The sequence below is a fragment of the Lissotriton vulgaris genome, chromosome 6 (genome assembly GCF_964263255.1).
Source record: "Lissotriton vulgaris chromosome 6, aLisVul1.2, whole genome shotgun sequence".
NCBI lineage: Eukaryota > Metazoa > Chordata > Amphibia > Caudata > Salamandridae > Lissotriton > Lissotriton vulgaris.
In genome coordinates, this window is record NC_141694.1 from 785,745,446 (window position 1) to 785,761,300 (window position 15,855).

At 44.2% G+C, this 15,855-nt stretch overlaps 1 protein-coding gene across 1 annotated transcript in view; it reads right to left on the reverse strand.

Annotated features, from left to right (window-relative positions):
- The window catches only part of EIF2AK2 (eukaryotic translation initiation factor 2 alpha kinase 2), a 515,830-nt gene that overhangs the window by 102,350 nt on the left and 397,625 nt on the right, over positions 1-15,855 (reverse strand). Inside the window, exon 13 of the mRNA XM_086925273.1 lies at positions 9,415-9,546. Within this exon, the coding sequence (XP_086781399.1) occupies positions 9,415-9,546 (132 nt within the window). The remainder of the gene's footprint in view (positions 1-9,414; positions 9,547-15,855) is intronic.

Genomic DNA, 15,855 nt, shown 5'->3' on the forward strand with positions numbered 1-15,855 from the left:
ATACGGTAAACGCGAGGCGATCTTCATGGACGCTCCGCCGAGATAAAAGAAATATTAGTGAAACTACTTACATCTAACTCTCCCGGGCTATATAGGTAAGCCCGCACTTCATATGGTGCATGTCTCATATGTATTCATGGTCATTGTTTAAGATTCTACTAATAATTGCCCAACCGCCTACAGGTCCGGGTTGACAAAACAACGTGATTAACTTCCTCAATGAGCCACGCGTATCCTCCACAGTCAGGCTTTTATAATTACGCGAATTCACAAATCAGGTGAGCCCCTTTTTTCCCTCTCTAGGCCTGAGCCACCTAACCAGTGATGAAGTTTAAAATACATATCCCTGGCTTAATATTTACAGATGCGGCATATCTGAGGTGACTGTTTATCCCCACGTTGTGTAGCGATATCAAAGAGCAGGATATTCGCAACCTAGTGGTCCTGATAGGTAAGCCCCAATTTCTACACAAGGTCGTTATGTATAAATTAAGTGTGGACCGGTCTATTAATATACGTTACCATGTCTGCAGATTCAGCCTGATCGTCCAGCACGAATATTTTGATCAAGACCATGAAATTTGCTCTACATGAGCAGGTATGTTTTTCTTCAATTTGCCTAGTGATCTTACTCTCCAATAGATCTCTGTCATTCACGCATTACCAATTCAGTATATTTCCATAAGGCCTAACTACCTTAGAGCCTTATGACCCCTCATGGGATTAGTGATTCCCACTGAATAATTTGGTTTCCTCTGGGTCGAGCCAGGATTCTTGTGTTTTTGTAGGTCAGCCTATATACACTAAATTTTCTCAAACTAGATACCACTCATGGGGTATATTAATTGATTTGAAATGTATAGTCAAGTGTTGATTCTTCGTACTAAGGTTTCCAAATGTATAGTTCTTATATGCTTTATAACTTGTTTGTCTGTATATAGCCATGGTAATTGTGTTAGTTATGTGTTTACCGCTCACTACGGTAACTTGACATTGATTGTCGGCGAGTTACACCCTATTGTTTTTATATTTCTAGATATTGTAGTGCCCCTTTGCTGATTACCCTGTCCTGATGAAGACCCCGATGTAAGGTTACAATTACGCCTACAAGTGTAGCGTGGGGTCGAAACGTCGACGGCTACTTTCATAATTTGTTTCGTTGGCACTCCCCCATGATTTTGAATATTTCAGTGTCAACAGAAACAGTTTAATTTCTTTGGGATATGTTATAATCCCCTAATTTTTTGGCTCAGAGATCTGAAGCCACAAAACCATATTGCATTTTGAAATAACTTTGCAATAGATGATTTGTCACCAACTCTATTCCCTCACTGCCCTTCCCTCACAGCATCACGCTATCCCATTTTCCTTCCCTTCTTGGGGCACTTTTATTTACTAAATGATACAGCTCATGCATTGTGATTAACTGACATTGCCTGTTTTGATTTTTACATAATAAATTCAAGCAAATGTATCAACTTCTACTGGGACCCTTCTTTCCTATACCATTTAGCACCCAGGTCCCATGTGGATTTTTTGGGTAGAACCCCCCCTTTAAATCAATTATCTGAGCAGGTGCACACCTGCGAGGTTCTCTTAGGTTGTAATTCATTCCTTTAGAATTCCTTTCTTGAGACCATGGTAGAAAGTGAACTACTTTCGTATACGGAAGATTACATCAACACACTCCTGCAAGACCAGAATAACCAATTTTTGTCTAACACCAACTTACAAGTAGATGTCACTCTGAATGACAAGATCACCAGACTAGAGAGATTAGAAAAAAAGCTTATTAGAACAAGACTCCATGGGTACCTGTTCACAAAATATTTACAAGAAAATATCATTACGGTTGGTCTCCAAATTAAAATAGAACCGGCTATTTTTGTCGACGTACCTAAATTCAAGGAGGGATTTAGCTACGTCTCCAATAATTGCTCCCGACACTGGATGGTGTTGGGAGTGGAGACCGCCGCGGAACAAGTGCAAACACTCACCAAAGAGATTGCGGCCTTAAGATCCGAAATACTAGGGGACAGCACTTTGACTAATGCCAAATCCGCCCTAGAGTCTCTGGACGCCACACTAAAAGAGTTTGATGTCACCACTCAAACCAAGAAGCTAGAGAAACTAGCCAAGGACATAAGAGCATTTGACAAGAAAAGTGTCTACCCATATCTTCAACCGGACTACTACAAACAAGACACCCAAGGCCGGTTTTCCAACCGAGGGAGGGGTGGATACAGAGGCAGGAGAGCATATACCACGTTCTCCGACTCCTCTTATAGCTCTGGAAGCGAATCTGAACCTGCAACACCTGGCCCCTCATACAATTACCCTTACTCAGACTTCAACTATCCACCATACCCACCTCCGCCGCCTCATTTTTTAGGCAGAGGCCAGATGCAATGGAGACCGCCCCGAGGTCGGGGCAATTGGTCCGGAGGACTGCAACGTGGACAACAACCCAACGCGGGCAATCAGAATGGAGGTCGGGGGCGCGCCCAGAAACAAGTCACCTTCCGCCCCGAGAATCATGGCGAAATATCAACCAGGAGAAACACATATCGGTGGTGACCAATCAACCTGCACAGGTTTCTTCCAGCCCCGTAGTAAATATCTCCAAATATAAACTATCTGAAGAAGAAGAAAAAGTATTGAGTAAGGGTCTCTCTTACGTTCCAACCACACTTCCGAACAGATTTCAACTGAAAACAGAACTTTACAATTTCTTCAGAAAAATTCGTCTCCGGTATTTCTTCAGGCATGCGACTGCTCCACTAAGATCATCAGTAACAGGATTGAGGGAACCTTCTACCTTTTTCCCCCCTTCATATGCAATCAGTAATAAAATTCTTGCATTCGAAGAATTGGTCATTCAAGAAGTGGAGAAGACTGTCAGTGAGCCAAAATACATCAGATTCAACTTAAGTGCCAACCAAAAACTGGCACTAAAAACTCTGAAAGAAAATGCTGATATAGTCATCAAACCCGCCGACAAGGGCGGGGCGATTGTGATTCAAGACACCGCTGCCTATAAAAAGGAAATTTACAGGCAACTAAATGACGGAGTCAGCTATAAACTCATCCATAGTGACCCTTCAAAAGACCTAGCCCTAGAGATACTCCGAATCACACAAAGAGGATTGGATGAAGGTTTTCTATCCCAACAGGAGTTCAAATTCTTGAACCAAAGTCACCCACGGCTAGCAACTATATATACCTTGCCAAAGGTGCACAAAGGCCTCGACAATCCCCCCGGACGCCCGATAGTGTCCGGATGTGAATCAATGCTGGAACCACTCAACCAATATATTGTTTTTATTCTGAAGCCGCTGGCTATAAGAACAAAGACATATCTCCGGGACACAACCCAGGTTATCAACTTGATCGATCAGAGACCTTTCGACCCAGATATTCAACTGTTAGTAACCTGTGACATAGTGTCATTGTACACTAGCATCCCTCAGCATGACGCCATTGTGGTTATGGAAAAGGCCCTTGAAACCAGAACGGCTCCAGTCCCAGTACCCACGGATTTTATCATAGAACTCTTGAGAATAGCTATGATGAAAAATGTCTTTATGTTTCAAGGGGAGTTCTTTCTACAAACGAAGGGAGTAGCGATGGGGGCTACTTTTGCCCCTAATCTGGCCATACTTTATATGGACGATTATGAGAAACGGGTCATCTTCAGTGATATGAATCCATTCGGACACCACATCAATATGTGGGTCCGATATATAGATGACGTACTTTGCTTGTGGATTGGCACGCGTGAAGAACTTATGTCATTCCACTCTTGGCTTAACTCACAGAGCACGGACATACAATTCACCCTTGAGGCCAATCAGGAGAAGATTGCATTCCTGGATATAACCATCTTTCACAATCCTGAAACAAAATCACTTGAGACTACCTTGTTTCGCAAACCCACTGAGCGGAACTCGTTACTTGAATATAATAGCCACCATCCCAGGGGCCTTAGAGACAACCTGCCTGTCGGGCAGTTCCTCAGGATCAGACGGAATTGTTCCTCAAAAGAGAACTACATGCTGGAATCGCAAGATCTCGCAGACCGACTAACAGTACGGGGCTACCCCACACGTCTAACAAAACGTGCACGAAAAAGAGCCTGGTATAGTCCCAGAGAGCACCTACTGAATTGCGAAAGCAAAGAAGACTCAGCTGCTGAACGAATCATCTGTGTAACCACATTTTCCACCCGCAGTAATGATATAAAAAAAGTTATCAACAAACACTGGCGTTTGGTAGCAGATGATATTGGACAACAGACACCACCTTTACACTCTTTCAAAAGAGCTCGTAACATCAGGGATCAGGTTGTACGTTCATTCCTTCCCACACCGCCGAATCCCACCATTCAATCATTATGGCATCTTCCCCCGGTTGTGGGACACACTAGATGTGGATCATGCACTGCATGCGCAACCACAATCCAAACTAAAGAGTTGAAGTACAGAGGCAAAACGTATACCCTGAAGTCACATACTAACTGTAACTCCTCAAATGTTATTTATTGGATTAAGTGTCCCTGCGATTTAGCATATGTAGGCCAGACCCAACAAAAGGTTAAAGCCCGTATTTTACAACACGGCAGTAGTATCAGGTGCCAAGTACAGGGTGCCCCCCTAGTGGATCATTGCACTTTGAAGGGTCACACTCCATAGACCTTACAATGGCTAGTCCTAGAAAAAATCAACCTTGACCTAAGGGGCGGGAACATCGCACGCATTCTAACTCTGAGAGAATCCAAATGGATGACCATTTTGGACACTATCCGAAATGGCTTAAATGAGTCAGAGAGCAGCCATGCCCAATTAGCTACCTTTGGTCACTAACACTTGAATACGTCTGCCATCCGAATGGGCTACCTCTCTATACGTCATGTAAAGCGATCCCCTGTGACCCTCCTGTGCGAGTGGTCGGAAGTTTCGATTAACTAAGCTGAGGAATTGTATAGAGTATCAGACATAACATATGCCAGAGTCCTGTGTGCTGACTACCCCTGGGATAGTCTGCACACTCTTCACGTTTTAAACATTGATGTTCTGAACAGGACCCTATGCCAAAAGAGATCTTCACCCTCGTGTCTGGGAGGTGCATCTCTTCATGAATATACCACGCATTGAGTACAGTATTTGCAATGTTTATAATGACCGTTTTGTTCCACTTTTTACAAAATAATGAATGTTTGATTACCCTGTCTACTTTTCACCAAATTATTTTACTATATAAAAATCAATGGCAGAAATAATGGAAGAGATCTTCACCCTCCTGGCTGAGAGGTGCATCACTTCCATCATCAAATGAATGTAATATTTTTACTGAGGCCTCAGGTATCCACAACTCTGATGTGCCTTGAAAACCTTTAACATTTGCGACATGGAGTACCTATTCCAATGTAAAACATATTTAAAGTGATCTACACCCTCGTGTGGGAGAGGTGCATCAATTTCATTATTTAGGAATGGACAACTGCTATTTATTACATCATTGAAATAATTTGGCTTCATTGAAAACAGTACGTGGTGCACGTAGTATCAGTCCCGGTCAACCCCTTTCGCCACGGCTCACTCTTTACAATCAGGTTGCCACTAGTAACACTCGGGACTCTATGTCCGTCCTTTATATATTTTTTTAAAACAGACCCGGAACAGTCTTTAGCGTCTCACGTTGCCAACAGCAACGCTCCGGAGGTATTGTCCTCCCTTTATCTTCATAAACCTCCCCACTGGCCACGCCCATTCGCTTGCAGCCAGCAACATCGGAAAGACGAAAGTTTTGAACTCCGAGTTAGTTTACACACGGTAAGATCACCCCCGCTTTAGGTATCTCCTGAGTCCACTTAAACTCTCACGGAGTCGGCAATAATCTACCGCTTTTCTTGTCCCATTACCCACAGATACAGTAAACGCGAGGCGATCTTCATGGACGCTCCGCCGAGATAAAAGAAATATTAGTGAAACTACTTACATCTAACTCTCCCGGGCTATATAGGTAAGCCCGCACTTCATATGGTGCATGTCTCATATGTATTCATGGTCATTGTTTAAGATTCTACTAATAATTGCCCAACCGCCTACAGGTCCGGGTTGACAAAACAACGTGATTAACTTCCTCAATGAGCCACGCGTATCCTCCACAGTCAGGCTTTTATAACTACGCGAATTCACAAATCAGGTGAGCCCCTTTTTTCCCTCTCTAGGCCTGAGCCACCTAACCAGTGATGAAGTTTAAAATACATATCCCTGGCTTAATATTTACAGATGCAGCATATCTGAGGTGACTGTTTATCCCCACGTTGTGTAGCGATATCAAAGAGCAGGATATTCGCAACCTAGTGGTCCTGATAGGTAAGCCCCAATTTCTACACAAGGTCGCTATGTATAAATTAAGTGTGGACCGGTCTATTAATATACGTTACCATGTCTGCAGATTCAGCCTGATCGTCCAGCACGAATATTTTGATCAAGGCCATGAAATTTGCTCTACATGAGCAGGTATGTTTTTCTTCAATTTGCCTAGTGATCTTACTCTCCAATAGATCTCTGTCATTCACGCATTACCAATTCAGTATATTTCCATAAGGCCTAACTACCTTAGAGCCTTATGACCCCTCATGGGATTAGTGATTCCCACTGAATAATTTGGTTTCCTCTGGGTCGAGCCAGGATTCTTGTGTTTTTGTAGGTCAGCCTGTATACACTAAATTTTCTCAAACTAGATACCACTCATGGGGTATATTAATTGATTTGAAATGTATAGTCAAGTGTTGATTCTTCGTACTAAGGTTTCCAAATGTATAGTTCTTATATGCTTTATAACTTGTTTGTCTGTATATAGCCATGGTAATTGTGTTAGTTATGTGTTTACCGCTCACTACGGTAACTTGACATTGATTGTCGGCGAGTTACACCCTATTGTTTTTATATTTCTAGATATTGTAGTGCCCCTTTGCTGATTACCCTGTCCTGATGAAGACCCTGATGTAAGGTTACAATTACGCCTACAAGTGTAGCGTGGGGTCGAAACGTCGACGGCTACTTTCATAATTTGTTTCGTTGGCACTCCCCCATGATTTTGAATATTTCAGTGTCAACTGAAACAGTTTAATTTCTTTGGGATATGTTATAATCCCCTAATTTTTTGGCTCAGAGATCTGAAGCCACGAAACCATATTGCATTTTGAAATAACTTTGCAATAGATGATTTGTCACCAACTCTATTCCCTCACTGCCCTTCCCTCACAGCATCACGCTATCCCATTTTCCTTCCCTTCTTGGGGCACTTATTTACTAAATGATACAGCTCATGCATTGTGATTAACTGACATTGCCTGTTTTGATTTTTACATAATAAATTCAAGCAAATGTATCAACTTCTACTGGGACCCTTCTTTCCTATACCACGAAGATGTGGTGGGGGCAGGGGTCCGTGGGGGCCCCTGAGTGGATTGACTTCATTGTCTTCAGTGTGTCTTTGGCGGTGAGGGCTGTCCAGTCAACAATCGCTGGTTTCCGGGTGTCGGGGTGGTTGGTGAGGGTTCAGTGTGTTGGTTGTCTTTGTCGAAGTTGTCGTAGATGCTCTTGATTTTGTGGTGGAAAAAGGTGCTGAGTTTGTCGCAGAGGTCTTGCGAGGGAGGGATGTCGGTAGACTCGCTGGTGGGTTGGGCGAACTCCTTGATGATGCTGAAGAGTTCCTTGCTGTTGTGTGCGTGGGTGGAGATTCTGTCTTCAATCGCTTTTTTCCTCGTTTCTCTGATGAGTTGATGGTGAGCGTTGGTGGCGGCTCTGAAGTTGTTGTGGGCTTCTGTGGATTTGGTGTTTCTCCAGGCCTTTTCGCGGCGGCGGCATGTGCACCTGGACTCTCGAAGTTCGGTGGTAAACCATCTGGCTTTCTTGGCACGGGTATTGTTTTTATTGAGGGCGGCTATGGTGTTGGTGGTGTCCGAGATCCATCTATGCAGGGTTCGGGCTGCGGTGTTGGGGTCGTAGTTTTCCGCGATGGTTGGGGTGGAGTTGTTGAGTGAGGAGATGAGCTGGTCATCGGTGATTTTGGTCCAGTTTCTTTGTGGAAGCAGGTGCTGGTGCCTGTGGATGGTGGGTGTTCTGAAGGTGAAGTGGACGCAACAATGGTCGGTCCATGGGAGTTCGGTGGTGTGGCTGAAGGTGATGGAGTTTCCTGTAGTGACGAGGGGGTCGAGGGTGTGTCCTGCTGAGTGCGTGGGCTCGGTCACGATCTGGCAGAGTCCAATGTTGTGGAGGTTGTCCAGGAGGCATGTGGTGTTGGGGTCCAGTTGATTGTCGAGGTGGAAGTTGAGGTCCCCCAGCAGGGTGTAGTTGGTGGATGCGATGGCCTGCGGGGAGATAATGTCCGTGATGGAGTTTGCGAAGGGTCCGCGGGGTCCAGGGGGTCGGTAGATGAGGGTTCCTCGGAGGACACAGGTCCTATTACACTCGGACGGTACTACACAAGATGGGAAGGGCCCCTGACCCGAGCTGTCTGCGTCTCTGTGGAGACACGGGTACTTATTATCACACCTTATGGGAATGTCCGGCACGGATACCATACTGGGAGGAAGTGGTAGACATAATCGCAGACGTCACCAAGAAACGGGTCCCACTTGAACCTCAGTGCTGCATTCTTATTGTCTGGGGCCCGACAGATCTCACCCATGCTGAACACCTATGGGCCACAACTGGCATGATAATAGCTAAACGAAATATAGTGCAGAAATGGGGTTTGGGAACGGTGCCAACAATAATGCAGTGGTATAGGGACATGGATATGGCCATGGTGGCGGAAAAGGCCGCAATGGGGAGGGTGGAATGAACACAGAGGAAACATCTGTTCGCCCCCAGAAGAAGATAGTGATTCGGGAGAAGACATGTAATGCTAAGTAGAACCTCTGTATGAAAGTAGAATTGTATAATAAGTGACTGTACAAAAATGACATCATGATTGTATAAAGCATATGCAGATCTTTATTGTTATAATGTAACTTGAATAAAAAGTTTAATAAAAAAAAAAAAGAAAAAGAAATGTAATATTCCAGTATAAAGGTGTATTTTCAATTTAGCTGAATGTCAACCACAAATGACTGCAGGATTTTACACTATAAACTCCCTCTATGCCTCCCGTACAACTTGAAATCAAATACAGCGCAAGATATGTGCTATATGTATTTTCTACTTATATTTCCTTATTTTTTCAATACAAGCCTGACTAGACTCAGGACAAACGATGTGTGTGTTTAAATAATAGAACAAAGTTGGCAAAGCCATCCATATTAGAATGTTGTAACTGTATTCAAAGATACAACATTAATGCTTAACACTGTTTAATGTCAAATGCACCCAACATTTTAATGAGAACAAGTGAAAAAAGTACCTTTTGTTCAGGGCTCATGTAAGTTGTTGTTCCAACGCCTTTGGTCCGATCCCGATCAATGCTAATTGTGGTTACAAGGCCAAAATCACCTATTTTAATGTTCATTTCCTCAGATAAAAATATGTTTGAAGGCTAAAACAGACATTCAGAAAAAGATTTTGAGATTAATAGAATTCATTGAAATTAATATACATTTTTAATTGCTTCGTGTGATACAAAATTGAAATGTATTCTGCGACATAGTAGAGCTAGAAAATTAAATTGATGCTTGGGACTGACAAGTGAAACAAGCATTGGCAAGGTCAATAGGTATGGCTTTATTTTCAGTACATAGTAAAATATTGCGACTGCAAAAAACAAACATAGCAAAAATCTATTGCTTTGTGTATGCAAGGCATCTGTGAGATCTATCAGATAAAGAATCCAACGTGTGAAGTTTCAGAGCACCTTTAGAATGTAAACCAGTCCCCCATGCTTTTGCAACACAAGTACCTGAAAGGAGGTAAATTGATACATTAAACAGCATGAGGTGAGAGAGAATAATTGGCAACGAAATATGTTGCAGTTTAATTCTGGCAAAACTGTTGATTTCAAATGTGTTTACGGAAGGCCGTTAAAGTTTAATTACCATACAGCCTGACTAGATTAGTTAATTATAATCAAATTATTTTATAGTTTGTGTTCAAATATTATCATATTACATCTTATTTCTTAGGTACCTTCAACGCAGACGTCTTCAGCACATTATCCACGATTCAAACTTTCATTCGAACTAGTGTTATGTTTGAAACTCATTCCACCTCCCTTGGCTTAACCACTTCCACCCTCCAGAGTTGTGTGGCATTTATGAAAACGAAATGCTTTTTGATTGTCCCATCACAATCGTGCATTTGGTGGCCTATTTCCTGCCACTTCTTTCAAGATATCAGCTACAGAGATAGAAATGGTTGGCCCACAAAATTATACAGGGTAACTTGTGTAATGCTCTTAATTTTGGGGCTGAGAGCATGGAAGAACTATCCTCTATGGAGAAACTATTAAACCGGTCATTACCACTGTTTAGTAAATGTATGTTCATAAGCATTCAATGCATGTCACCTTATCCACCACCAGCAAGCCCCACATATGATGCTGGAACTGCAATATATAACATTTTGCTCCATTAGCAGGTGACCACTTCCTATGATGCCAATATACTGGTGTGATTAGTTTGGTTTTGAAGGCTATCAGGTATTATTCGCCTATGATCAGTAATCCTAGTAAACTGATCAACGTGTCCTTGGAGGAGGAGGTCAACAATTTCTGCTTGGGATGTGACATGGTAAGACTACCTAATAGGCATCACATGTCAGCAATTTCATCATCTCTTACAACTACTTGACCTATTAGAGACAATTCTTGTGAGCCTACCCTCTTGTTATGCATTTAATGTCCATGCAATGTTGTAGGGAGCTAGCCTGAACCTGTCTAGGACTTTACAGCACGATGTTTCTCTCACTCTCTCCAACAAATAAGGGCCAAAGCATTTTTTCATTTCATATAATTATATTTGGTCAGATTGCACAGATGTTACAGTAGGTTGAGAATCTGAAGTGAAGAAACATTCAAATACTTCAGGTTACTACAGCCAACATTTGACACAAAACACTTGTATATGTTCTCCAGCCCAGCCTCGGAGTATCATTTGCTTATTCATTTCCTTTCTTTAATCAAATGTCAGAGACAATCAAAGATAACAGGCAACATGCACTCAAAACACAATACATAAAAATCTATACAATAATCTTAGAAATCGGGTTTCTAGTTGACTACGGTTTGCACCTAAGCCAGACAGAACTCAACACTCTAGTAAAGGATAAGTCAGTTACACACCAAAGATAACCTGTGCTCACCCTCTGGTAGCATGCCACAGAGCAGTCAGGCTTATCGTCAGAGGCAAAGTGTATAGCATTTGTGCAACACACTTAAACAGTAACACAATGAATACACCACAAAAGCGACTCCACACAGGGGCATCAAAAATATCTTATTGTATTATAACCACATTAGGACCAAAACGACACAAATCACATGAGTAGTGCAATAAAAGAAATGTTCCTATTTTGCAAACGACAAAGAACATATGTATACTTTTGGAAAGACGCTAATATCACTTTTCATGTATGCAACCCCTAAATACTTCCCCAGGTACATGATAAAGTTCTAAAAGCAAGTAACACCAAAGTAGTTTTCAAGGTATGCAAGTGTGCAGTAGAACATTTCAGGCATCCATAAAACATGGAGCACCTGCACTCCTATTACACTTTATACTGTAATTTCCCTATGAGTCCCTTTGCAATGATTGCATTCACAAACAAAACGTAGGGCACGGGAGCACCTGCACACCTACTAAACATTATATGGTAATCTCTGTGAAGTCTCGTAGAAGTACTTTGTCAATTCAAACAGTACCTAGAACTAGCAGTTTTAGCACGGGTGTAATAAGCAAAATGGAAAGGTTTCAGGCACTCCTATAAGAAATATCCACATTATCAGCCAAAAAAACAGTGGGACCAGTGCCAACGCGTGTCAGGGACAATTAATTGCTCCTATTTGTGCTGTGGCGCTAAACTTCAGGGGCACGCGAGAAACCTTGCTCGGTCCCTTGAGGTACAGTACCTAATTTCCAAAGACACTGAGTCAAGAAGCAGGTGTTGCTGTGGCACTCCCCCACCCCCCTCCAAGGAGTAAGTGGGGCTCATCGCTCTTCGGAAAGTCGACAACCCAGCACGCTGTGTATATCGGTAGGAGATGGCCTGGACTGAGAATGACCAACAGGTACCTGATCTCCCTTCTTGCACTGAGTGGGTTGAACAGGGCTCACCTCTAACACAAGAATCCCCCAGGCTCCTTCGCAATGTGTACTTCCCGCGCCACTGGTGTAGCTAGCGCACCGGCTCAAGGGATGCGCTCGTTTCACAGTCAATTCATTGTTCGGGAATGAATTACTGCTCTCGCCGAGAAAGCCTTCCACGAGCGCACCTACAACAGGGAGGGAGGGGCATGTCGCCAACCAAGTCCTTATGTTGTGCTACCTCTTCAGGGGGAGCGCTGCTTTCGTGGAGCGAGAGGCTCTGCTGCTCTGGGGATTGTATAAATTGCTCAGCCCACGCAAATCTTTGAAGTAAGAGAACTGCTCCACACACTGGTTGCACTGCAAGGCGCAGTCAACCAGGCTCCCAGTTTAGGACGCACTGCAGCTGGACTCATAGGCAACATTTTTCCATGGCAGCGGTGTGTAAGTGCAATCTTTGAGGGCCTTGAGATTGTAAAAACTGGGGGCATGCCAACTAGCCTTTGGAGAACACTTGGGGGCACATAAGGAAGCAGCAATCAGCATGCCAGCACATGCATCCAATTGCAGAGTGGCAGTCCCTACAGCATCCCAGCAAGCAGTAGGACAGAACAATAAAGCAAACAGACCAATGGCGGTTCCTCCTGGCAGCACAGCAGTCCTCTGTCTATGTGCAGTTTGTAGTGCCAGCAGTGTCTGGGTACAAGTCCACGTAATGTCTAACAACATGGGGTCAGAGCTCCTGTACTTATACTATTAAATGTCTTTGATCAAGGGGTAACCTCAAAGGAACCCTTAGAAGCGCACAACAATTACTTTCAGCCCAGCCCTGCCCAAAGACGATCAATAGGGGTAAAGCCCTTTGTGTGAGGGCCGGACACAACCTATTTAAATGTAAGTGCGAACCACCTCTCCCAGCACAGGAAGACTATCAGTATGTAGATGAATGCAGATGTACCCCCTGTCACACCCAGCCGTTCCTGTGTTGTGGCTGTCAGGAAAGTATGCGCCAAGAGTAGCTGTCACCCATCCAGATGAGAATTGGAGTCAGGCGGTAAAGTATGAAGTCATAAGCATAGTGAAATGCCCGCTTTCTAAAAGTGGCATTTTTAAAATAGTAATGTAAAATCCAACTAAACCAGTGAGTAGGATTTATCATCACTATTCTAAACATATACCAAACATTACAACGCCAATCCTTTCTGATCAGGAATTACCAACTAAAAGTATATAAGGGTATTCCCAATGCTGGCCATTAGAGGAGTAGGCCTTCCAGCAGTGAAAACAAAATAGGCTGCTTCTCACTACAAGGACATGACACACATAAAAGAACATGTCCTACCTTTTCTTTACTCAGCACCCTGCCCATAGTGCTACTTAGGGCCTACCTTAGGCGTAACCTATGTGTAGAAAAAGGAGAGTTTAAGGTTTGGCAAGTAGTTTAAAATGCCATGTCAAAGTGGAAGTAAACTGCACACACAGCCCTGTCGGTGGCTTGCCTGACTCCGGTTTGAGAGGCTACTTCTGTGGGTAGCATAAGCAGTGCTGCAAGTCCACTAGTACTAAACAACAAAATAACTGCCAGTACTACCACTCTATTCTAATATCTTTTTAAGGGGAACGTATTGATTTGAAACAATATGTACCATGGACCGCTTTTTCAGTCTGAAATAAATCAATTTCTTTTATTTAATTTTACATATCAAAAGCACTTTTTCTTATATTTATAAACACATGATTAACATTTTCACCTTAACACATCCTAGAAAACACAGAAATGAATTACATTCACTCTCTCTCCTTCTCACATTCCTTTTCATCCATTCATACATACATACACGCAACAACCTATCCAAATCTTCTTTTTACAAAGACATATATACACTTTACATGAATTATTTACAAATCACAGCCATGGGAAATCATTTTAGTAATTGTCTAGTTTGAATCTTATGAGCACACTCCTAAGGCTGTATGAAGAACTGGTCAACAAAAAAGTGCTTTTGATATGTAAAATTAAATAAAAGAAATTGATTTATTTCAGACTGAAAAAGAGGTGTCCGGAGGGGCTGTCCGAAAACCGGCACCCAAAAACACTCCTTTCCATTGGGAAGCCAGCTTTTACCATAAACGATGACACTAACCAATGGAAAAGAGGGGCGGAGCTTAGAGTCCCCTTTAGAATTATTTTTTTAACAATATATCTCGCAGATGGGGAGCAGCTTCGCTGCCACGCCCACGGGAAACCCAAAAAGGGATGAAAAGACGTGTTACTTCCGAATCTTTATTTGGATGCGGGGGTCCCCCAAGCCCCGGGGAACACAACCTCCCTGGGGCTTTAAACGTTGGGAGGGGGGCCGCGCAGCCCCTCTTCTGGAGCCCTTGATGGGCCTGGGGACCGCCACCCCCGAGGGCAGACTCCTGCAGTGTCCTGGGGTGCCCACCCCCTGGACACTCCTATTTGCTATGGCAGGGCTGGAGCATGGCTCCAGCCTTGCCATAGCAAACGCTGCTTTGCTTCCTTGAAGCAGAGAAACCTGCTCTCGCTTCAAGGAAGCAAAGCAGAATTGCTTTTGAGCAAGGGGAGCTGCATGTCAACAGCTCCCCTTGCTCAAAAGCAATGCCGGCTCCTGCAGGAGGCGGGGAGCCGGCGGGACTGTGGGGGCATTGGGGCTCCCCCCACGGTCCCCAACACAAAGGGCCAGCCCCGGGGATGGAGTCCCTGGGGCCATAAGTGGCCCAGGAGGGGGGCTGTGTGTCCCCCCTTCAATGATATATATATATTTTTTTATTTAAAAAAAGGGGCACAACCCCGGGGGATGGGGTCCCCAAGGCCAATAGATGCCTCAGGAGGTGGGCCAAGCAGCCCCCATGCCCTGGGGTCCCCGGGGCCGAAATAGGCCTCGGAATGGGGGCCTCGCGGTCCCCTTCCCGTTTTTTTTTTAATGTAAAAAAAGGTCAAGTCCTGGGGGATGGGTCCCCATGTCCCCAAATAATGTACAAGAAGGGGGCCACATAGCCCCCTTTTTAAAAATAAAAAAAAGCCGGCATTGATCCGGAGGCCCCGCCCCCTCCCTGCAGCACTCAGCAAACGCCCCCCCTGGCGCGATGTAAGTTGGGGAATTAATTGCCCCTGAATACTGGGGGTACCTGGGGGCTAACTAGCCCACCAGGTACCTACAGTATGCGCCACAGAGCTGCGTTGCAGAGAGGTGTTCCGAGGCCACGTCCCTTTTTATACCTCTCTGCAGCACAGTTCTGTGGCGCTTACTGGAGGTACCTGGTGGGCTAGTTGGCCCCCAGGGACCCTCAGGACTCGAGGGGAATTAATCGCCTGGGGGCGCGTTTGCACAGTGGTGTAGGTAGGGGGCTGGGCCTAACAAAACAAGTGTGCAAATGTGCCCCCTGGCGCGTTGTAAATTGGGGAATTACGTCACCTTCAATCCTGAGGGTCCCTGAGGGCCAACTAGCCCACCTGGTACCTCCAGTAAGTGCCACAGAGCTGCGTTGCAGAGAGGTGGTCTGAGGCCACGCCCCTTTTTACACGACTCTGCAAACACGGCTTCTGGCGTACTGCTGGTGGGGTGATGAGGTACTCTTGTGTTCTT